The 25,768-nt window shown below is 40.6% G+C and overlaps 1 protein-coding gene across 2 annotated transcripts in view; it reads right to left on the bottom strand.

The window, feature by feature from the left end:
- LOC124555714 (vinculin) overlaps positions 1-25,768 on the bottom strand; it is a 298,529-nt gene that overhangs the window by 40,196 nt on the left and 232,565 nt on the right. For both annotated transcript variants that reach the window (XM_047129722.1, XM_047129721.1), the window contains exons 18-21: positions 24,986-25,042; positions 15,769-15,893; positions 11,082-11,327; positions 5,465-5,555 (exon numbers count right to left, since the gene is read on the bottom strand). In XM_047129722.1, coding sequence (XP_046985678.1) covers positions 5,465-5,555; positions 11,082-11,327; positions 15,769-15,893; positions 24,986-25,042 — 519 coding nt within the window. The remainder of the gene's footprint in view (positions 1-5,464; positions 5,556-11,081; positions 11,328-15,768; positions 15,894-24,985; positions 25,043-25,768) is intronic.

A 25,768-nucleotide genomic window follows, 5' to 3' on the forward strand; every position in this document is an offset into this window, starting at 1 on the left:
TGAAAGGTAAATTCATGCTGTTTTGGAAAATATATGGTTGTATTGGGTTATCTGGAGAGAGATTTTAACTATTCATTATTTTCTATGCCTACATCACAATTTTGAAATTAACAATATTTTGAGTTTCAGTACAGTTTTTCAATATGGATGAACATTATAAATTGGAATTTTGTAGATCTATCAGTTTCAGTGTTTAATCTAGAACAAAACAGTGAAACTTCCAAGGGAAACTTCAAAACTAATGATTTTGCTTCAAATTCTGTAAAAGCCAGCAGGCTTTAGTTACGTCTCAATCACGTTTGGAAATACAATTAGCCTAAAACATTAAACAGTGACTTGTTAGAATTGGATGAAACTTGGAATAATTTACTTGTCTTAATATGTGTACAATTCAAACATAAATTTTCATAAACATCTGTGACAAGTGGGTGTAGGACTCTGGATGACTTAGTATGGAGTGACCCAGTGGCTATTCATCCTGGTGGATAGCTAGTTGGTAGTCATACCAATGTAAAAAGCTGAGAAATGATTGCATCAGAGCTGGTACACGACATAGCTGCTTTCAATGGTGGCCCAGCCTCCAATAGTGTAGGACAAACCTGTCATAGGACAGGAGCAGGTAGTTGTGGGTGGGTCGATTGGGCAGGTCTTGGCCCTGGGTCTTCCACAGGGGCACGATTCCTGTGGCAAGGTGTTGGGATTGAGAGTGGTGTATGGATGGACTAGGATGTTGTGGAGGTTGGGTGGGCAACACAATACCACTTTAGGGGTGGTGGGAAGGATGCCGTCATATCGGGGCATGATGATAGATAATGAAGGCCCTGATGATGAGATGTGGTTCAGTTGTTGTGGTGCTGGGTGATGATGGGGACACTCCTTTGTAGCTGGTATTTGGGGATGGTGGGAGGATTTGGGGTGTGGGGGGATATGGCACAGGAAAGCTATTTGCAGACTAGGTCTGGTGGTAGTGCCTGTCTGTGGAGGCCTTTGTGAGACCTGCAGCTTAGTGGACAAGGGAGCGGTTTCACTGCAGATATGCCATCCCCGTGTGGTTAGGCTGTATGGGTGGTATTTTTTTTATGTAGAAAGGGTGGCAACTGTTGAAATGCTGGTACTATTAGTGGTCTTAATGCAGACAGAGTTGTCAATGGAGCCCTCAGAGAGGCAATGGTCAATGTCCAGGGAGGTGGCATGCTGGGTTGAGAAGCACCAAACGAAGCGGATGGGAGAGACGGCGTTAAGCATTGAGGCTGTAAAGGAATGAGGACAGGGTGTCCTATCCCTGAGCTCACATCATGAATATATCATCAATGAACCTGAACCATATCAGGGGTTTGATGTTTTGGTAAGCTAGGAACGTTTGCTCTAGATGGTCCATTAGCAGGTTGTCATAGGAGGGTGCCATGCAAGTGCCCAGTTGTATGTGCAAGATGGATAAATTTACTAACTATATTCTAAAACACAATTATCTCTCCTTTGAAGGGAAGGTATACAAACAAATCTATGGCACAGCCATAGGTTCACCCTCACGGCACTCTCCTCTCTCAGGGCTCCATCCACACCTCTCTCTAATTAAACCCACCAACCATCAACAGTACATGCACTTCGACAGTTGCAATCCCTTCCACACCAAAAATCCCTCCCATATAGCCTAGCCACCCAGGAATGGTGTATCTGCAGCAATGACAGTTTCCTTGCCCAGTATGCTGAAGGCCACACGAAGGCATTCACAGACAGGCACTAACCCACAGACTGGAACAACTGAACCACATCCTTCGTCAAGGCTTTTAATGTCTACCATCATGACCTGATGTGAGTGACATCCTATCCAAGATCCTTCCCACCCCTCCTAAAGTGGTATTCTGTCACCCAACCAACATCCACAACATCCTAATCCCATCACTATGCCACTCCCAATCCCAATCCCTTGCGACAGGGATCATATCCCTGTGGAAGACCCACACAACACTTCCTACTCTAGTCCTGTCATATGTTTATTCTACCCCATCAGAGGCTGGGCTGCATGTGGAGGCAGCCCTGTCATGTACCATCTCTCCTGCAATCATTGCTCAGGTTTTTATATTGGTAAGACTACCAACCAGTTGTCCACCAGGATGAATGGCCACTGCCAAACTGTGGCCATGAGCAAAGTACACCACCTTGTTACGTAACATGCCTGATTTCAATGGCTGCTTCAAAACCCTGGCCATCTGGATTCTATCCTCCAGCTTTACTGAACTGTGCAAATGGAATTTATCCTAACAACACATTCTCCGCTCCCAAAATTATCACAGCCTCAACCTATGGTAACCTACTGTCCCCACACCCTCTACCCAACAATTTCAGCCTCCTTTGTCTTACCACCTCCTTCCAATTGAAGTCCCCTCACCCTCATTGGGCACTGCTCTCTGCCAATCTTTTCCCCTTCTCTACTCCTTTCCTTTCCACTCCCTTTTTTCCCCTTCCCTCCCTCCCCAGTCTCCCGATACTGCATCAGGTAGCCTTTCTTGTTTGACAACTCTAATCCCTGCACACTCTGCCAGGCAGCACTGTTTCCTCTTCCCCCCTTGTACCCTGCTATCGCTGTCCCTTCCCTGCTCCACTACAGATTGTTGCTCCCCTTCCACGTGTTTCAGTTCCAGTAGGGCCTGAGCATCCAGAGATAGCAGTCACGCAAGTGTGAGGCATGCTTGCCTGTATAAATGCATGTGTGTTTTTCTTTTCTGATGAAGGCTTTGGCAGGAAGCTTAATGCATAACAGTCTCTTCATTGTGCCCATCTGCAACTCAACGTGTCATCTTTATGGTGAGTAGCACTCCCCTTTCCGTAATTGTTGAATAACAAAGTAAATAATGTATACTTAAGCTGATTTTCTTTGCATAGGTCCATTCCTTAACGGCCTACAGTTGGAAGTTTGGGGCAGTTCAGTTCAGGCACAAATTGTTTCTTGGCCAAAAGTATGTCATCTCGGCTATGCATGATATCAGTTCACAAAGTTATGTAATATACTGGGGATTCTGAGAATAGCATTGTAATTCATCTGGTGTCTCATAATGTTTGTTGTTGACAAAATACACTCATTTGAAAGGAACCGCAGCAGCCACTTAGCATGCAAAACATGAATGTTATAGAAAAACAGCACTTCTTTCTTTGTCCAAGGGGGCTGTGTTTAATTCAATTTCTCACTGAAGATGTAAAATATCTCAGACTGATATCGTCTAGTGACTATTTTTCTTTTTCCTAAGAAGTCTATGAGTATGATGCTCTTTGCATCCCAAAAATTACTTGCCATAACTTCTCACACTGGTGGTGCTGTCTTCACCTTCTTTGCAGCATATTCACTACCTACAAGCAACCCATTGTTTTGACTGATGTTCAGTTTCCACAGTATAATGACAAATCTAGGTCTCATGAATGGTGACAATGTGACAAAAGTCATTCTGATTATGCTTAAATTGTTATAACCACAGCTTCAACTTTGGAAGCTGCACCTACTTGTTGTGTACCATTAGTAATGACAGCATTCATCAATCTGACGATCATTTAAAATATTAATTGCAATTCATGTCTGCACACTGGCTCTACTGGTCATGTACACTTGTTTGATGATCGTCTAGAATCAAGCCACGCACCTTTCTAGAATCATGTCGTGCTCCTTTACTCTTTCTTCAGTAACCTTACCTACCAGGCATCCTGGATGTTTCTTATGAAAGTGATTAAAAAAAAGATGTTTGACCACATTTTTTTAAAAACAAATATTTAACTGTTGTCAATGATGGTGTATGGTTCCAATGAGCAGTAGCCAATTTCAAGAAGTGAATCACTGAATGGATCTGCACTTTTTCCATACTGGTGAAAACTACACAGTACAGTTTACTGGAATGGCTGCCAAGAATGGCAGCACATGATGGCGATACGATCTTTTGTTGGCAACTATATCTGTCTTCAAACACAGGTACTTCTTGAACTACTCTTGTAAATGATTGACGCATATTTATAACTCCATTTCTGCAGGCCATAACAAGAGTATAAATATTGCACTGGTAAATTTGTATTCACGATGATACTATGGATATGATCAATTAGCAGTATCAGTTTTTAACATCACAGGAAAACAAATGTGGAAACCTCAAATATGAACACATCTTAAACCAAAAGCTTCCTTGTTTCCATTAATACATGACATCTCAAATGTGGTCCATTTATTTATAGTTGACACAAAACTCTCCCCAATGTATTACACTGGGTGTCTCAAACAGATTGCTGGGATTTTGAACAAGTGCTACTGAAAAACTGTTAAACTGGAGATCAAATAAGTGATTTTTGTTTATCGTATTGTATGGGGCCAAATGTTGACCTTGACATGGGCAAAGGAATTGAGCACTGGTGTGCCACCACAATGCTGACAATGAAACAGAAGACACAGCGTGTTCTTTGATACACTGAGTTTATTTAAACTATTAGTGTGGAGTGTCGCTTTTGTGAAACTTATTCAGGACAAAATGCACCCGATGACAAAGCTATCCATCAATAGTTCAACCAGTTTCGAGAGACAGGGAGTGCGTTGAATGGATATTCATCATGTTGGCCGAGAATAACTGAAGACAAAGTTGAAGAAATCTGGCAATCTTGTACCAGAAGCCCGAAAACAACTCTTGCTTGATGAAGTACTCAGTTAAAGATACCTAAACAATACTCTTCAATGTCATGCATAAAAGGTTATGGTTGCATGCCTACAAAATTCAGATTAGACAAGAGAAAACTGACCGACTAGCGTAAGCATACAAACTTTGCTATTTTAACACTAATGAAATTGATGGTAATCCAAATTTTCTTAAAAAAAAGTGCTGTTTTCAGATAAAGCAACTTTCCATCAAATGGTTGCATTAATCATCACAATTGCCAGATATGGGGTTCAGAACAACCTAACGTGCACAAACACGTCCATGATTCACTAAAAGTGAACGTGTGGTGTAGGTTACTTTATGACCAAGTTACACAGATGTCCTGATCTTACTACTTTGTACCCACTTTTCTTGGACTACGTAAAGAACAATGTCGATGAAGAAAAATTTTGAAAATGCAGCAGCAAATTTCGACAGCCATCATGACTAATGCCAGAGATGCTACAACACACATGATGTGAAATCAAGTATCATCTTGATCTCTGCAGAGCAACAAATGGAGCTTGCACTGACACATATTGAGGTATGAAAATTTTAATTTGACACTTAAATCGTTTCATTATCTTGAGCAGTTTTTCTGTAGCATTTGTTCAAAATCCTGGCATTCTTTTTGGAACACACTGTATTACTTTCATTTCCAATCTTTTCAGCTCAGAATTAAAACCAAAATTTTTGCTGTATGAAATGACTTACAAGTATTTCATTTTGCTTGCACTTTCTTAACCATGTGATCTAAATTTTCCACTTGAATTTTAGTTATACAACAGACAGAGTCATACCTTGAGCTCCTAACATTGTTGCCTTCACTGTGGAAAGTATTTTCAGCTGTGTCCCAATTGTTGGAATACGTTCACACACCTGAAGGAGGTTCTGAAAACACAAAGGCTGACATTAGGAATAATTAATATATTTCAAGACTGTGATATAACTTACATGTGTTTCCCAAGAGAAAAGATCAACAAGACTCTCAAACTGAGGATTAATGGTGTCTATGACTTGTGCCTCAAATTTCATTTTTTGTTTCATACTGTTTGACATCTATGTTTGTTTCTTTTTTTATTGCAGAAAAGTTGCGTACAAAAAAATTTTCACCCAGCAGTTTCTATGGTGCTCAAACCCACTTCATTTCAAAGACAAAATTTTTGTCTTCAATTGTTAGCTTCATTTCTAATTACCACAATTATAATATCAATCCCAGGCTCATTTTTGCATCATCATCATCATCTAGATTTTGTGGTTAATTACATGACCAAAAAAGTTAAAAAATATCATTTCACTTGATTACTAGGACTATAAAAATTTACTAAGCTTGATATAAACAAACCTTTCATAGAAAAGAAGTTACCAACTTTCAATAAATTTCATAACATGATGCAAACATTCAGTTGAAATAGTGAAATTAATTAGAGACTAAGTGGCTATAAAAGAAATAACAGTATTTCAAACACAATTTTCAAACGAAATATCATTTCATTAATAACTCAAGAATGAAGAATTTTGGGACATGATTTATCTGAGGCTTTTTCTTGTTCTGGTGTGAGGAATGTGTGCCCACTCTCCTTCAAAATTTACAAAAGTCTACCTGATATACTACCGACACATTTGAGACTTACAAAAAGACACCTACATCAAAACGATTTCAACATAGAAGAGGCCAAAGAAAATATTTCTTTTCTTGGCTGAGTATATTAATAGACTGTGGATGAACTTATTTACATTGGGACAGAACATGTAGTCAGTCAATGCATGTGTTCTTGAGGCTCCACTCAGAGCATTGCTGATAAAAACCACAGAACGATGGGTTCCTTCTTCAGGGAGGAGGGAGAAATTGATTGTGAGAGGTCAGGCATTAGTGTCCTGCCATTTTATAAACACCTGCGCTGTAGAAGAAGGGAGGCAAAGATGAAGGCTGAGGCATCAGAACTGTAGGTAGTCAAAATATAATGCATTTGTATGTACTATGCCAGTTTCAGTTCAGAGATGACAAAGCATACAGACTGAGAAGTAAATGTAGATTTCATAATTCAATTGAAGAATAACAAATACAAATAAAGGGTAAGAGAGGAAGAGCGATGAACAAAAGCCTGGGATATGGAGACAGTGGGATTAAGTAAACGATTAATAAATACACTCCTGGAAATTGAAATAAGAACACCGTGAATTCATTGTCCCAGGAAGGGGAAACTTTATTGACACATTCCTGGGGTCAGATACATCACATGATCACACTGACAGAACCACAGGCACATAGACACAGGCAACAGAGCATGCACAATGTCGGCACTAGTACAGTGTATATCCACCTTTCGCAGCAATGCAGGCTGCTATTCTCCCATGGAGACGATCGTAGAGATGCTGGATGTAGTCCTGTGGAACGGCTTGCCATGCCATTTCCACCTGGCGCCTCAGTTGGACCAGCGTTCATGCTGGACGTGCAGACCGCGTGAGACGACGCTTCATCCAGTCCCAAACATGCTCAATGGGGGACAGATCCGGAGATCTTGCTGGCCAGGGTAGTTGACTTACACCTTCTAGAGCACATTGGGTGGCACGGGATACATGCGGACGTGCATTGTCCTGTTGGAACAGCAAGTTCCCTTGCCGGTCTAGGAATGGTAGAACGATGGGTTTGATGACGGTTTGGATGTACCGTGCACTATTCAGTGTCCCCTCAACGATCACCAGTGGTGTACGGCCAGTGTAGGAGTTCGCTCCCCACACCATGATGCCGGGTGTTGGCCCTGTGTGCCTCGGTCGTATGCAGTCCTGATTGTGGCGCTCACCTGCACGGCGCCAAACACGCATACGACCATCATTGGCACCAAGGCAGAAGCGACTCTCATCGCTGAAGACGACACGTCTCCATTCATCCCTCCATTCACGCCTGTCGCGACACCACTGGAGGCGGGCTGCACGATGTTGGGGCGTGAGCGGAAGACGGCCTAACGGTGTGCGGGACCGTAGCCCAGCTTCACGGAGACGGTTGCGAATGGTCCTCGCCGATACCCCAGGAGCAACAGTGTCCCTAATTTGCTGGGAAGTGGCGGTGCGGTCCCCTACGGCACTGCGTAGGATCCTACGGTCTTGGCGTGCATCCGTGCGTCGCTGCGGTCCGGTCCCAGGTCGACGGGCACGTGCACCTTCCGCCGACCACTGGCGACAACATCGATGTACTGTGGAGACCTCACGCCCCACGTGTTGAGCAATTCGGCGGTACGTCCACCCGGCCTCCCGCATGCCCACTATACGCCCTCGCTCAAAGTCCGTCAACTGCACATACGGTTCACGTCCACGCTGTCGCGGCATGCTACCGGTGTTAAAGACTGCAATGGAGCTCCGTATGCCACGGCAAACTGGCTGACACTGACGGCGGCGGTGCACAAATGCTGCGCAGCTAGCGCCATTCGACGGCCAACACCGCAGTTCCTGGTGTGTCCGCTGTGCCGTGCGTGTGATCATTGCTTGTACAGCCCTCTCGCAGTGTCCGGAGCAAGTATGGTGGGTCTGACACACCGGTGTCAATGTGTTCTTTTTTCCATTTCCAGGAGTGTATAAAATAATGTACAATTATAATAAACATGAATAAAGGAAAGGAGTGAGATTGGGCTAATAGCAAGGGTCCTCAGATCTTCTCAGTCACACTCAATGTATACGAATGGGACATCGATTTGCAGTCAGTCATCCTGTATACCATGCAAGAGAGTAACGCTCTCTCACAACCACCAACCACAAAACTGTCCTCAACTTCTTCCCCACTTCCTAGACGGCAAACCCAGTTTGGATTCTTGAACTAACTTCCCAACCCAAAGACATCTCCCACCCAAGCTTCACCAGATCTACAATCACACCTCAACTGCTCACTTCCTATGTGATTCCAAGCCTGTAATACAGATGCCCTTCTGGTTTAGAAAGAACTTCGTCAAAACACCCATCTGTCAATCCCATAAACAAATTTAACCAAACTAAAACTGTTTCCTGGACAGTCATTCAAACCTGGGACCTTTGCCTTTCGCTGCAGAGTAAAAAACTCGTCCTGAAAACATCCAACAGGATGTGGCTAAGCCATGTTTCCATAATATCCTTTCTCCCGGGAGTGTTAGTCCAACATGTTACACCAGGAAAAATTCATATGAAGTTTTGACGGTAGGAGTTGAAATACTGGTAGAAGCAAAGGTGTGAGGAAGGGTTGTAAGTCATGCTTGGGAAGCTCAGTTGGTAGAGCATTTGACTGCAAAAAGCAAAGGTTCCGGGTTTGAGTCCTGGACTGACACACAGTTTTAATCAGCCAAGAAGTTTGATATCTGTACACACATCACTGCAGAGTAAAAAATTCATTCTGCAAATTTAACCAGCCTGTCCTAGTTACAGATCTCTCTCACTTACTAGAGCCTGAATGAATAATTTGCTTCATCAGATCATTAAATCCCATGAAGCATTGAAATTTGCTCGAAACCATTCCAGCACCAATTCCAAAGGGATGATCATCTCTCTTACCCCCAAAAGACATCTTCTCCAGGAACTCCTCACTTTCAACAAAGTCACCCATTTCTTGTGGAAATTTTTCTCCAAAATCTCAAACCTTACTCCAGCTGAGATCCATGCCACTTGTAAACTGAAATCAGACTGATCTATTATCATTTTCCCTATGGAAAAAGGCTCCACTACTGAGATACTTGACTGTGGTGAATATACAGCAAACTGGCTGTGTCAGCTAGCTGACATTTTGATACAAAACACTGTTCCTCATGATCCCACTCCTTCCATTCAGACTGAGCTGCAGAAAATCCTTAAAACCCTAGGACCCTCACAATACTTCAAATCTGTTTCCATTTAACTTCTTACCCTTCCTCATACGTGCAACTGTACTTTCCATCTCAGGGGGGGGGGGGGGGGGGGGGGTGTTGACACCACCAGCACATTAGCATCCACACAGTTACGTACTTCAATCACCAACTGAACACATGTTATGAACACATCTTAGCTTTGGTAGACTAGCAGATTCCTACTAAACATGGCATTCCATTCACTATAAAATATAATTACCACTTTCAGGAGGATTACAAACTAATTTCCATCTTCCTTCCACCTGAAATCTCATTACCGTTGATGTAATAATTTCCTTACATCAACATGTCACATACATATGGCCTTTCACTGCACTTGAATGTCTTTGAAAGCTGAATTTCATTGTCACACTATCAAACTTCATCCTTACCCACAACTTCTTCACTTTTTAAGATCAGACCGAATCACAAATCAGGGTGATGGCTATCGGAACCAGCATGATCCCATCTGCCAAATAATATGGTATTCCCACATCTATACACCCACAACAAGCTTCCTACCCTTGCAACTTGCAACTGTTACCACTGTAAAGCATGGCCAATGCACCAACCAATTACCACCAAATCAAGCCTCACCACTGACAAATTTTACAGCATTAGAGACAGGAAACTACTCTTCTTGCTTATCAGATTATACATATTTACTGTTCAGTTTTTGATATAGTGATGATGACCACAAAACTGTGAGAACAAATGAATGAGAACCAAAGGACAGTCAGCCTCGTACCCAGTTATTGAGTATTCACCACAGTATGACTCAAGAGACCTGCGTTCTTGTTACACCACACACAAAATGTGCATCCCCCCAAACAGCACCTGTTTCCCCTCAACTCCAGATATGGGAACGTCATCCCAAACATATATTCTCACCTTTCACCCTTCCTTGACTTACTATTCAACAGTCTAACCCAATCATCCTCTTATATTTGTGTTTGAGGGAATTTTATTTCATTTTTATTCTTCATTTATACACCACCTGTATGTGGACTCCACCATACTTCTCCTGTCCCCTCTTTCTCATTTCTTTCTATTTATTGTTATTTCCACTTTTAAATTTACTTTTTACTTGGTCCTTTCTATTATATCAAAACAGTAAGTGGCACAGTGTGTGCTAACATACGATCATTTTCACCTATGTTGTTGTATGCCTTTTCATTCATCTAAACATCTGTTTCTTGTCAATAATGGTGGGTAGTTCCTCTTAGTCTGTGTTGATGAATAACCTGCACCCCCTGCCCCCCCCCCCCCCACCCTTTCACCTTTTCCAATCCAACCTCACCAACACATTTCCTTTTGATACTTGAAAAAGGAAGCTATTATTCTGAAAACTAGGGGTGCCGTGAACTATTATGTCTTTCCATCACTAGTGATGGGAATTACATCCCCCGTCCCTTTAAGATAACTGACCAGACTTTGTCTCTTTTGTGATTTAAATTTTATGAACTGAATTTTCCATTTTATACAAAGGACAGATCTAGCATGAGTTAGGAGAGTTACATTTCCAGGATAACAAGATATGATAAAAATAATAAAAAGAAAAATACTATCTTACAGTGCGCATTCGTTTGTCAGTGCATTCTCTGGCAAGCTCTTTGGCAAGGCGCGTGACTTCTTCACTGGCTTCAGCTATTGATTTGGCACAGGCTATAAGATCCCGCTTGCTGCCACTGCCACCTTCCCCACGCACCAGTTTACTAAGACGCCCCATCAATACTGCCATCTTCTTGGCAGCTGCAATAATGTCATTGTCTTTACTTGACCACTGACGGACTTCTTGATGTAGTCCATGAGCTGCTACCTGCGGGATTCAAAAGACAGAATGATTAAAAAAAAATTCTGTGAGGTTGTGAATAATTTTATTTAGGAAGAGTATCAAATATGTGCTATTTGATTTTCATTATTTAATTGCAACACTGAGTTTCATGGCCACAGACTTCTGGAGACCACAAAGTCTTTATTACTGTGAACAAAACTAAACTATGGGATTAATCTAGGGAACACTGTGGCTACAGAATAATTTAACTTAATCTTTGGAAAATAATAATCACTTTCACAGCCCACTGCCCATTTGAAAAATGTTGTTTACTTTTTAAATAAACTATGTCTTTTTAAGTACAGAGTGTTATGTTCAAGATATGCAAGAATATTGGATTCATGATCTGAGATGTGGTAAACTCTTAATGTCCAAAAACTTGCAATAACAACATTTGCTAAGGAAAGTTCTGGCAGAATGTAAATAGTATAATCAGAAAATTAACCACTTCACGTACTCAAGACCGCAAAAAGAAAATGAAGAAGCTAGAATAAGAGATTACATCACTGAACAGTGTAAGATAATTTACACCCTAAGTCATGTGGCCACTGCACACTGAACATTAGGCTGTGGGTAGGTGATAGTTCACGTAAAGCTGAGGTATGGAATGACACAGTGGTAGAAGGCAGCCATGTTCGAAAAATAGTGACTGTCATATTACAAGGGAAGGTGATGCCATCTAGTGACTACTCACCGCTAGTTGGCTTCATGTTCCCTTGTAATATGATCGTCACTTATTTTTGCGTGTGGCTGTTTCCTATCTCAGCTTTACATATGGCTATCACCTGCCCGCAGCTTAGTGTTCACAGTGTGTGCCTCAAGGTATAAGTTATCTAACGCTGTTCGGTATGTGTTCTTAGTAATTCTCTCCGTTTTTCTTCCTTTGACTGTTAACATTCCTTAGGTTATTTACAGCTGTCTGGTGCAATACCTGTGTTTTCATTCTAACTAACCTGTATCAACCTAATATTTATAGTTGGATAATGAATCCCTTCTATTATTATAACATACAAGTGTTAAGCCTTATACAATAACTTATTATAGCTTCTTCATTTTTCCCTTTTGTATTCTTGTACACCTGAAGATGAGCTTATAACTGGCCAAAACCAGTAGTGACTGAACCAATAAAACTACTTAGAACTGAAGTGGTGAACTATCTGAGTCTACTTGAAGCTCAGTTAGAGACGTCCTTCTAATCAAATCTTAGAATATACATAATTTAGGAGTAAAGAAATCACTCACCTAACAATAGACATATGGAGTCGTAGACAGGCACACAAGAAAGTATGAAAACTTTGCTAGTTTACGGACAAGTCTTTTAATGAGCACGCGTGCATACACACACACACACACACACACACACACAAACACACACACACACACACAAACACACACCTCTGCACAACTATATTCTGCTGGCTTAACATACAATGGCAAACTGCAGTTCAGCAGGTGGACTGGGATGAAGGGTAGTGTCGGGTGGGGTGAGAAGAGGGATATAGAGGTGGGAAGTGAGAGGAGCGATTGGTGAGGAGTAGCTGGTGCCCTGGAGGGAGGCAACAGGTGTTGGATAGGAATGCGGGAGGGACACGCAGCAGGTACACGAGCTAGGAATGCGACACGTGGGCACTGGATCCACTGAATTTGTGCAGAACATGACGATGATGATGATGATGATGATGATGATGATGATGATGATGTGGAGAGAGTGACAGGCAGTGGTAGGGAAGACTGCTGGGTGGAGAGTGTGGGTGCAGTGGGATAGCGGGTGGAGAGTTTGGGTGCAGTGGGATAGCAGAGACTGAGAACACGAGGATTTTGGGAGGAAACCCAGTACCTCATTATTTATGTACCTTAACAATTACACAGTCGTACACAACTACCACTTCCCTTCAGAGGTGGCGGTCCAGATTGCTGTACACACTGGTACCTCTAATACCCAGTAGCATGTCCTCTTGCATTGATGCTTGCCTGTCTTCATCATGACATATTATCCACTCTTGCATTGATGCATGCCTGTCTTCATCATGACATACTATCCACAAGTTCATCAAGGCACTGTTGGTCCAGATTGTCCCACTCCTCAATGGCGGTTCAGCATAGATCCCTCAGAGTGGTTGGTGGGTCACGTCATCCATAAACAGCACTTTTCAACTATCCCAGGCATCTTCGGTAGGGTTCATGTCTGGAGAACATGCTGGCCACTCTAGTTGAGCAATGTCATTATCCTGAAGGAAGTCATTCACAAGATGTGCACGATGGGGGCGCGAATTGTCATCCATGAAGACGAATGCCTCGCCAATATGCTGCCGATATGGTTGCACTATCAGTTGGAGGATGGCATTTACGTATCATACAACAGTTACGGCGCCTTCCATGACCAACAGCATCGTACGTCGGCCCCACATAATGCCACCCAAAACAGCGGGGAACCTCCACCTTGCTGCACTAGCTGGACAGTGTGCCCAAGGCGCTCAGCCTGACTTGGTTGCCTCTAAACACCTCTCTGACGATTTTCTGGTTGAAATCTTATGTGGCACTCATCGGTGATGCCAATCCTGAGCAGTCCATTCAGCATTTTGTTGGACCCACCTCTACTGCGCTGCATGGTGTCGTGGTTGCAAAGATGGACCTTGCCATGGATGCCAGGAGTGAAGTTGCACATCATGCAGCCCATTCCACACAAAGCATTATTCAACATGGTGACATTGCTGTCAGGGTTCCTCTGAGCCATAATTCGTCGGTAGTGGTCACTCATTGCAGTAGTAGCCCTTGGGAGGCCTGAGCAAGGCATGTCATCGACAGTTCCTGTATCTCTGTATGTATCTCCTCCACGTCTGAATAACATCGCTTTGGTTCACTCCGAGACACCTGGTCACTTCCCTTGTTGAGAGCCCTTCCTGGTACAAAGTGACAATGCAGACATGATCGAACCATGGTATTGACCGTCTAGGCATGGTTGAACTACAGACAACACAAGCCATGTATCTTTTCTTGGTGGAATGACTGGAACTGATCGGCTGTCGCCCCTGCCACAACCTGAAATGTTCTTTGATCTTCCAGTCATTCTGACATAAAATTTTCCACATGTGCATGGTAAGCAGTATATTCCCGACATTGCAAGTGGGTCCCTTTTATCCTTTGCCGATCTAAAACAGTCTTTGATCTTCCTTGACGGTTTGAAAATTGTCTTTACGCCGTGTTTGTGCAAAATACGGCCGATTCTGCCCTTCACTCTGGGAATGTATGGCAGAGAGGCCGTACCCAACATTGGCTCTGTTACACTTCAATATAATTTGTGGAGTACCCATTACTCCTCAACACTACCATAACCGCTTGTTTAGAGAAGCTATAGAAATGCACAAACGCGGGAACACCTTCAACAAGAAAGAGGAAAGCCTTAAGGTAAATGGATCCTGGCTTCCCATACTGCACCGAATGATCATCGTAGGTAGCAAGAGGAGAACTGCACCGGAAATGACCGTGGAGAAGCCCTCGGATGTTGGTGTGCGAGGTACATATAGTTTGCGGCCGCGAGCTCGGCTCCAGTTCACCACCAGCAGTGGAGGGTGAAGCTTTGACAGTGACAGCCACTCGTGCTAGCGAAAAGTCAGTAAAATCATCAGACGAACATCGCCCGAAGAACCCGAGACAAAAGCAAATAGACAGTTTGCCAACAAGTGGCCACAAAAGCCTTAAGAATTTTGTCATATTCAATGGTACCTCAAACTTTAACAGCTAATGTTTGTTTGCTAAATCACTCAACAATGTAGTCTGTCACTTTGAAGTTTGTGGGACTCGTCCAGAAACTGAGCATTCCAGAGAGGCACCACCTGAATTCCCATTTATGGTTTATGTTCAGTGGAGCAGACACATTAAACGTGCAAAAGATAGCATAGTGGCAATACAAAGTCATATGGTCCTGCAGACAATCCCACATCATAGACATATTGTGCGATTGAGTGCCCACTCATCACACTGTATGAGCCTCAATTATTCACTTGTTTCACATATGCATTACATATTGTAATAAGATTCTCTGCTCAGGTCGACACGTCACGACATCAAAAACCCGTTCCTGGAGACCCAACGTAATTCCCAGTTTACACTCAACTCACACACTGATTTAATTCTCTCTGATGCCATTAAGATATACTGACACTTACTTTCTGCAGGTTATTTACTGACTCAGTTTTGTATGACCATTCAAGAGAGGGCATATCCCATCTTAATAGTCTATTGCTTATACACTAAACCATACAACCTCAGAGTTTGTATTCATTTGATTCACTCTGGGAGCTGCAATTTTCAAAGATATCAGTGCATGTAACACATGCATGAAAGAGTTTTCACATTTAACTGAATATAACATTGATAATTTATGTCAGTGAAGGTATGAGAGTGACAACACCATAGCTATACTTACCATAATAGGTTGATTAGGTAGAGGAGCATGTGAAAACATATCATCTTCATCATCTGTCTCAGGTGGAGGCGGTCTTGGTGGTGGAACTTCCCCTCCAGGCAACGGTGGTCGTGGTGGAGCGTAATCTGCTTTAACATAACAACTAATAGTGACACATGTAATAAAAAATCACCACATTTGATACTTATGTGATACAATTAAGAATCAGTGACATTTAATTGATGGAAGTAAGTTTTCCTGCATCAAATCTCATAGGCAAAAGCTCATAGTAACTATCTGAGAAGATGGGGAGAGGGGGAGGGGGGGGGGTTATGTATCTCGTTCAGTCTACTTTTAGCAACATTCTGCATAGTTAAAGGTGAAATATGATAAACTGATATTACAGTCCACGAATCCAACTGAAAATATCATTCTTCATGGGCTGAGAAATGACTTAGGCTGTGAACTTTATCGTATGCAGTACATTTCTGCGCTATGCTGTGCAATAGTGTTACAGAAGACAAGATGTTCTATCAGTTTGATCAGTTAACTTTTTGCTTTTTCAAATCATTCTCTGACTAGTACACTTAGGATTAAATCATTTAAATTGTATTAATAATCATTCCTTTCCTCTTACAGCAAATTTATCTACCATGCTGAAACATCCATTTTCAGATATACTCTTCATATATTGTCTGTATCTGCTTGGCTGTTCATGCCAAAAGCATTAGGATGTTTAAATGCCTTTACACTAAAGATATTAAAAATGTTTAAACTTCCCCATCTACGCAAATAATTTGTAATGCTGATAGATAAAATCAGTTCATATGGACTAGGCAGTTGGAATGACCAAATGATCTTTGTAAGAAGGTTGAAAAATTGTTTTGAATGATCCACTAACTTTTTTATTGTGAATATTATTTCTTCTATAGGGTTCCATGTATTTAAATGAAAAAAAATGCTGAAAAATAAGATATTTAAGAATAATAAATATTAATGCAATACGAACAGTTGATAGTGAACTTTTAGTGATGTTAGGTGAAAGAGCACTGGTATTGTTACTAGACTCTGGCATCAGTACTGAGATGAGTGTACCAGTGTCGACTGTTGAGAATTTTTTGGTTGCATGGCTGCACCACAGCAGGAATGGATTTCCCTTGACTTGCAAGACCGTCTGGCAGAAGTAAGTTAGGAGGATGGTGTGTGCACTTTCCTGATCCAATTGTGTTGATGTATCTGAAGCTTTTCAGTTGCCACAGTTACTATTACCACACAGTTACTCACTCACTTTTGATTATTTTTCTGTTTGCTATTGTGGTTTTTTAGTACTTTGCTTTCATATTTTGGATTCCTTTTGGCTTGTCATTTTGGATTTACGTATGGTTTTTGCTGTCATTCACTCGGTCCTCTTGGACACTATCCATTTTCTCAGAAACTCTCACAATTGTGTAGTATGTTACTAAAAGGGCATTTGTTATACAGAAATACTGACTTCAGACATCTGATTATGAAAGTTATGAACAACAGCAAAGTAGTTTGCAGCCCAACTAATCATTATTGTAATGTTTTTGACATAGGAAATATGCAGCTTACTCACTGGTAAATGAAATACAAGTCAACAAGAAAAAACAATAATGAAAAGTGACATTAGAAACTTCAGGTATACCAACAGTTGCCAGTCATTTATGAGGGGTAATCATAAAGTCTTAATTATCACCTTGAAAAATAAAGTTATGTAATAAATTGTTTGCTTGTTTGCAGATATATTCCTGCAGTTCTGGTATACACTGAAATTCCCATGCCACAGTACCACAGTGCACTGTTAGAGGAGCTAAATCAAAATGGTGCAGCCCATTGATAAAGTGGAGTATAGGAGATAACTCTTTTTCTTCATTTGAAGGACAACAAAGTTGCAACAACCAAAGCCAAATTGGTAGAAGTCTATAGCAACAATGCAATATCATATAACACTGGTTAGGTGATGTAGATGCCTCCAGTGTGGTCCAACTAATCTGAATGATGAAAAACGAAGTGGCAGACCATCTCTAAATGAAGAACCAGCAACTGCAAGAGAAGGAGAAGACCTGGTGCTCAATGACTGGCATATCACAATTGAGTTGACAGTGAAAATAGTGAAAATCAGTAACACATCAGTGTTCAGCATCTTGCAAAACATTTGGAACTGACAAAGGTCACAGTTCACTGGGTTCTGTTCCTGTTCACACTCATTCAAGGCAGCAGCGAATATGTTGCAGCTGTGTTGGAGCAGTGCAAGTGATTTCTTCAGCTTCCAAATTGCAATAAACAAGTGCTGAGTGTATCACTATGATCCTGAAACAAAGGAGCAAAGTAAGCAGTGGATACATGTGGATTTACCATCACCAAAAAAGGCTAAAACCCAACACTCATTGGGCTAACAGATTATGTTTGTGAAGAGCAAACAATCACAGGAAAATATTATGAGGTTATGGGAGGCTGTCAAGATGAAATACCACAAGAACCCGTTTAAGAGGATGTTTCTGCTGCACAATGCCGCAGATCACTATATGGATGACATAGTCACATATGCTGGTTCTTTGGGCTATCAAACTGCAGCAGGGGCTTTCACAACTAATATTGCAATGCTTCTGTAAAATATTATATGTATATTCTTCCATTATCTAGATTTTAAGCCAGTGAGGACTCATCTTCAGATGATTGGTATTTACTGCCACTTCACATACCAAATACCTAAAGCTGCACCTTAAACAACTCAAAAGCAAGTTATTGGGGGGAAAAAATCATTATACAATGACGGGCTGCAATCTTGATTCAAAGCATCTGATATGTGACCCCAAGGCAGTGGAACATTGAAAGATAGGAGGGGAAATAAAATACCCCCCACAGAAGAAAAAGGTTAGAGGGAAAACTCCAATAGCAAATTCAGTTATGATAGGGCCAGCAAGCCAGTAGTGGATAAAATAAGGTTTTCAAACTTGGAACAAGATTTCTAAGAATGGATAAAATGGGAGATTACCCACCTATTCACAAGGACTAAGATTTCATAAATTGAACAAACAGATGCTGACAGGGAAAGTGGAGGACTAGCAGTGGACTTTATGAACAGAAGGAGGTGGAATAGTCTAGGATTGTCAGAAACCAGGTGGAAAGGTGAAGAAAGTAGAAGAGTGGATACAGGCTGCACTGGAGTGGAAATGAGGGAGAAGGGAGGCACAAAGCGGCATTAGTTATGAGAGGAGTGTTGAAAGAGATGGTGAAGGGAATAAGTCTCACGATGATAGTCACAGAAAAATGTGAATGGAAAGAAAAAGAAACACTGCAAGTGTATGCACCACAAATAGGAGATTCTGTTAAAAAAGAGGAGGACCTTGAAGAGGAAATGCTGAGAGAACTCACTGGGGAGAAGATTGTGATAAGGAGAGATTTGAATGCACACATGGGCATGGAAAGAGAAGGCAAGAATGGCGTGAGGAAGTATTGGGAGTAGAAGAACCATGAAGGAGAACTGAGGAAGGAAAATAATTGCTAGACTGAGGCAAAAGAAATGGACTAGCTTTGGGCAACACTTGGTTTAAGAAGAAGGGAAGTTTTAAGGTGATGTGGTGTAGCCAATATTTCTTGAGTGAATCTGCAGTAAACAACAGAATATGTGACCACGACACAAGGAGAACAGTCACAGATGTTAAGGTAATACCTTCTGAAGCCCTAGACAGTGATTACAGACCTGTAGCAGTGATATTTAGGATTAAAGAAGAAAAGAGGGCAGAAAGAAACGAAAGGAGGACAAGAGGGTGGAAACTGAAAGAAGAAAAATTCAAAGAAGAATTTCTTAAAATAGTAAGGAACAATGTGGCAAGGGATTACATGCAGTCAATAGAGGAGGAAAGCGGAAGATTTGAAACAACTACAGTGGAAGCAGCAGAAAAAATGTGTAGAAGAACAACTGATAAAAAAAAGGTGGATAGAAACACCCTGCTAGAAAAATAGAGTAAGGGAGGAAGTTGCAAAGAAAAACAAAGCATTCTTTATGTGATTGCTAGAGACAACAGAGGAAAGAAAAAGAGAATATGCTAAGAAGAAGGTGGTTAAGAGAGTTCTAGTAGTGGATAAGAAGAAATGAATGGAAGAGTGAGCAAATATGAAGGAAGATGACAGTCAGGGGAGTAAGAAGAGGTCCTTTATGGAATGGTTACAGCTTAGAATAGATACACTGTGAAAAATGTCAGGAAAATCGATAAAGAAGGAAAGGAAGTTGAGAATGTACAGGAAATCACGGAGATATGGAAGGAATATTTCAAAAACCTCTAATGGAAACATGGAAGAGGAAAATGAGGAGCCTGGGGATGTAGAAAATGCTGAGTTGTACCTAATGTGGACAGAAGTGGAGGATGTGATAAACAACACAAACAGAGGAAAAGCACGTGGATTGGATGAACTAAGTGTAGAGATAGTGAAAATAGGTGGTATTGTTGGAGTGCAGTGTTTCTATCAGGTTGTGAGAACAGAATGGAAGAAAAGGTCATATGAAGACTGGAAAAAGGTAATCATAGTGCCAATTTTTAAGAAGATCGGCAGGAAACTTTGTTAAAACTGTAGGGGAGTTACTTTGATGTGCCATGCTGCCATGGTATTTGAGAAGATCCTGGAAAAGAGAGTACGAATGTTAGGAGGAAGAAGACTCAGAGAGGAACAATATGGGTTTAGACCAGGAAAGTCGACAGTAGATCTAACTTTTCATGAAATACTGCTTCGCGAGAGACTACAAATATGGTAATGATTTAGTAATAATGTCCCTGAACAATGACAAGGCATTTGATAGCGTGAACATGGGAATTGCATGTCCGAGTATGAGAAGAATAAATGTCATGTGTCAAGGATGTGTGAGTTGCGTAAAAGTAGGAAGGGAGAAGACAGACTGATCCGAACAGAAAAAATAGGTTCAAGCAAGGGAGTACACTATCTCTACTATTTCTGAACACCCTTATGGATGAAATAATGGCAAGAATGCAACTGCAAAAAGGAAATGAAAATATGAAAGCAATGGGGTTTTCAGATAATTAAATGGTGTTGGGAAATGGAGAGGTCTAAGAAAGTCTAAATGTATGTGTAGTAGTGGTGGGAAAGTATGGACTGAAATTTATTGCAAAGTAGTATGAAGTGGTTGTGACAACGAGGAATTAGAGTAGTACTGAATTTAAGCATTATAGGGCAAGTACTGAACAAAGAGGGAAGTCTCAAGTACCTGGAGAGCACAATAGAAGACAGTGGGTAAGGAATGATATTAATGAGAAAGAAAGGTAAGCACATGGGATTTCTGAAGAGTGTAAGAAATCTGGTATGGAATAAGAATGAACCACCAAAGAGCAAGCAAGCAAAACCTAAAAACAAAAATAAGCATGTGACTGAGGACCAATCAACACCACAAACAAAAGGAATTTCTGCAATTTATCTATGACTGTTTCCTCACCAGTTTTGATAAAATGTAGGTCAAACTAATGATAATATTAATATAATTATGTACTATAAGCTTTGGTCAAACACTTTCTTCACTTTAAGAAGTGGCTGTTGCAGTGTTATAGAAAACATACACAAATAGTATTGCAGTATTCTTCTACAAGTCATGTGGCTTCCATGGAGATGTTTATGGCTCTAAATGCACAACTCTGCACTGACAAGGGGTTAATGATGATCTCTGCCTTAGATTAGTGTGTTGCAAAATTTAAATTTATGACTTAAATTCCCACATGACTATGATGACTTAAATTTACAGTATATGAGTATCACATTTCATTTAGTATCAATACAATTAAAGACTGTGTAATAATAAAAATAGAAATAATTACTGCTATCACCACCACCACCACCACCACCACCACCACTAGAACTACTGCTGCTGTATACACTATAGTCGCTGCAGCACAATAATGACCAGAGCACATAAATCAGTAAATAAACAAGTTCCCACATTTGACTGTAGAATAAATTTAATTTTCATATGAAGCACATGCATTAAAGCCATTTGCTTAACACTGAAAACAATTAAGCATGCATATATAAAAGATTAGTATGAGCAATACATTTCAGCACAGAAGTAAGATGGGCAGAACAATCATGTAAGTCTTGGAATACTTACCACGCACACTAGACTAATTAAAGAGACCAAAATCAAGTACCTGCATGGCAGGTAGACTTTCAGACGGTGCAGACTACATCAAGAAAATTGCTGTCAATGCAGGACTTCCATTTACTGAAAATATCATTGTAAGTCAGATTACTTATGTACTTAGGAGTGTACGAATAATACTGAGAAACATGGATCCACGTGCATTTCAACGCTTTTTGTACCTGTGTCTTTTAAGTATATTTCTACCTGTTCTTTGGTTTTCTTCATTTTGAGTTTTACACTGAAGACCACAGCCATGTGCAGATTTTCTTCTATATTTGTCTTTTGTTCATAAAGTCTCACACCCAAAACTTATCTTAATTAATAGTGATGAACATTTGAAAACTTTTGGGTGGTAGTTAGTGTAAACTATCACATAATACTTTGTACCATATTTACAATGATCAACGGATGACTATAATGTGAGTGAATATAATGTCTGTAAGGAAGAGAGAGGAATGAAAGAAACATCAAAGTGCAATAGTCAGTTCATTAATTATTTTCACAAAAAGGAATCTATCATAACAAGCTACAAAAATCATTCCACTGTTTCCTAAGCAACTTCAGTTGATCGCCAAATTCTTTCCCTGTTTATTTCATAGAAAGCAAATCGTGTCTTTTTCATATTGTAGCTTTAGTTGAAGACCCATAACATGTACACACTGAAGCCAAGTCAGGACTATATTATGAAATACTACATGGTATAATAAGAAAAAGAAATATTATGAAGTGTCCGGAATGATTTAAGCCAATAACCAACAGGTATGACAGAAAAGACTACTCCCTAAATTGAGGGGGGGGGGGGGGGGGGGGGAGGTGGAGAGAGGGAGGGAGAGAGAGAGATGGGAAATCATCCTAGAGCAAGTGCAAAGTTTTCAAGTGAACACAACAGACTGAAGCGTATCCAACATGATTGAGCATTGTGGACAAAAAAATGTGGTATCAAACACCACAATAGCTGGATATTAATTAGCACCTGTAATTGTGCCTGAATGCTAGATGAAGAGTTTGCTACAGCTGTTCAGATTTCTATGGACTACAGCAATACACATTATAAAAGAAACAGAGAGATACGAAATGTATGTAGACAAGGAGGACTATCAAAGAGAAACAGTTTTATTAGTTAACTATGCCATAATATGTACAAAGAAATCAGTTTCAGAAAGCAAAGAAGATTTTGAAGGACATAATACTGTACTGCATTCAAAATTTTTGGGACCATCAGTGAACAGAAAAAGGTTATGCTGTAACAGTCACACGAAGAAAACGCAATGAAACTAAGAAAAGCCAGGTAAATCATATAGACCCTTATTCTTGAGACACAGAAATGTAGATAAAGAATATGACAATTCAAAGGACATGTACTGTATGCAATGAAATGTTACCAAATATTACAGTTACAAAAATCACTGAGACATAATTCAATATCTTTCCTTCTCATCCCGTATGGTAAGTATCCCCTGACCCGCAGTTCTGGGTGACTTTCTCAAAATCTACCCCTTTTCCTAGACCTCTCCAATCTCTTTCCTTCACCCTTCTTCATTCCCCTTGAACCCTTATGCCTGAAGAAGGAGCCACTGGGTCCAAAAGCTTGCTAATCTCCACATTCTTTTATGTGTGTGTTCTGCTGCCACTTGGTGAGTAGATTTTTTTATCTATCCAATTAAATAATATATATAGCCTATTGCGCACCATACTAGCCATCTCTCCCCCCCCCCCCCCCCCCCCCCAGGCATTCTTATATTTATTAGTCTAGACCACCATACCACATATGAAAAATCAGAATGAGAGAGAGAGAGAGAGAGAGAGAGAGAGAGAGTGAGTGTGTGTGTGTGTGTGTGAGAGAGAGAGAGAGAGAGAGAGAGAGAGAGAGAGAGAGAGAGAGAGAGAGAGAGAGAGTGTGTGTGTGTGTGATAAAAAGGAAAAATATGAGTAAAATGAAAAGAAAATAATGCAAACTAACAACCCTGGTGTAATCTGAATCACATGGGGGCAAACTGTTTAACAAATGCAGTTACAGCAAGGAAGAATAAATACAGAACACTTTAATTACTTTGATAAGGGTTATTATTATGCAATTCACAGATATCATAGGCAATAATACGAGTATATATACATATTGCTTATAATTCTTATGATTTACTTTTCAGTAAATTTCACTGCATTTAGTATAATACCATCACTTATACTTTCCCCTTTCATACTCACTTTAACTCATAAAAATGAGTTGCACAATGATTATGTCAGTTACTCTGTAAAATTACAGGAAGGTAGTGTGAACAAATCTTTCAAACAAAATTCTGATGTCACAACAAACCTCTTAAAATGACACACAAATTAAACAATATGATTACATTATTTCACTCTTTCAAAAGCTGACCATATACTGAACCAAGCAGAATTTATTAAATAATTAGATGGATGAGATGTATCTTCTGCCACAAGGAAGAGTCTTTTTTATATCTGATACCATAGTGAAAGACATCAACTAATTTTCAGTACCAATGAAAAGAATGAACATTTGAGAACTAGTGCAGACTTGGATTTCGGGATACAACACGTGCTTGTTCTTATCCACAGGGTAATGCTTTCTGTTGCAGAATGCACATACCCACATTGCTTGCATGCTTCCGAACAATTCGATGAAAAAGTTTCATCCAGTTGAGAACAATTTCTGAGAGGAAGGGCAATACATGCAGCTACTCTGGTTTGAAAACAATGCAATAACCAAACTGGATTATAGTCCAGTATCAATCCTGATGAGCAAAATGCTTAAAAATTGTTTTTGGAACGTGCAATTTTAGAAAATTGTGACATGCAATAAATCGTGCAACCAGGTCAAATGTTGACTGTGAAGGCTGATCAAAGTTCTGCACCTGTAACTGCATTCTGAGTCCATTTGCATAGAAAACATATGCACAAACTACAAAACAACAAAAATATTCTTTGCATGTATTTATATAACAATGGCAGGAAATGCTCATGTGATCATGACTATCCATTCTAAAGCATGAATTTTTTCTTGAACCATGAACAGCCTTACAATAACCTGACCCAACCTTGGTTGAAGTATACCTCGTCCAGAGAAATCATCGGGTGACAGTTCTTGGTATAAGAGGTCTGCATTGTCGCCTGGAGGAACAGAAATACCATGCTGTTTACAACAGAGGGAAAGTTGATTTTTCATTTTATGTACTTTTATTTTTCTCACTTTTACAAATAACATTAAATTCAATAAGGGTCAAACACTTCATCCTGCATTCAGTGCTTCTTGCGAATTATGCTACAAACTGTACAGGGGACGGACAAAATAATATGAACATGATATAGCCAGAAATCTTTTCCATCATATTCATAAAGTATTAATGATTTACTTTTCCCCACTACCTCTCCTCATATTATTGCTGTGGTCTCATGTTGATCTCCTATCAAATCGATCTCTCAGACTTCGTAACAAGAGCTACTTCTTATTGGTGCCCTATTAATGAGCGAATGTGCTATGATGTTGGCAAATTTAGGTGTATTTAGTGTTATCATGTCTTGCCACAGTGGATACACCGGTTCCCATGAGATCAACGAAGTTAAGCGCTGTCGGGCGTGGCCGGCACTTGTATGGGTGACCATCCAGGCCGCTATGCACTGTTGCCATTTTTTGGGGTGCACTCAGCCTCGTGATTCCAATTGAGGAGCTACTCGACCGAATAGTAGCAGCTTCGGTCAAGAATATCATCATAACGGCCGGGAGAGCGGTGTGCTGTCCCCACGCCCCTCCTATCCGCATCCTCCACTGAGGATGACACGGGAGTCGGGTGGTCCTGGTAGGCCACAAGACGGGAGTGCATTAGTGTTATCGTAGCA

This window comes from Schistocerca americana, chromosome X (genome assembly GCF_021461395.2).
Source record: "Schistocerca americana isolate TAMUIC-IGC-003095 chromosome X, iqSchAmer2.1, whole genome shotgun sequence".
Lineage (NCBI taxonomy): Eukaryota > Metazoa > Arthropoda > Insecta > Orthoptera > Acrididae > Schistocerca > Schistocerca americana.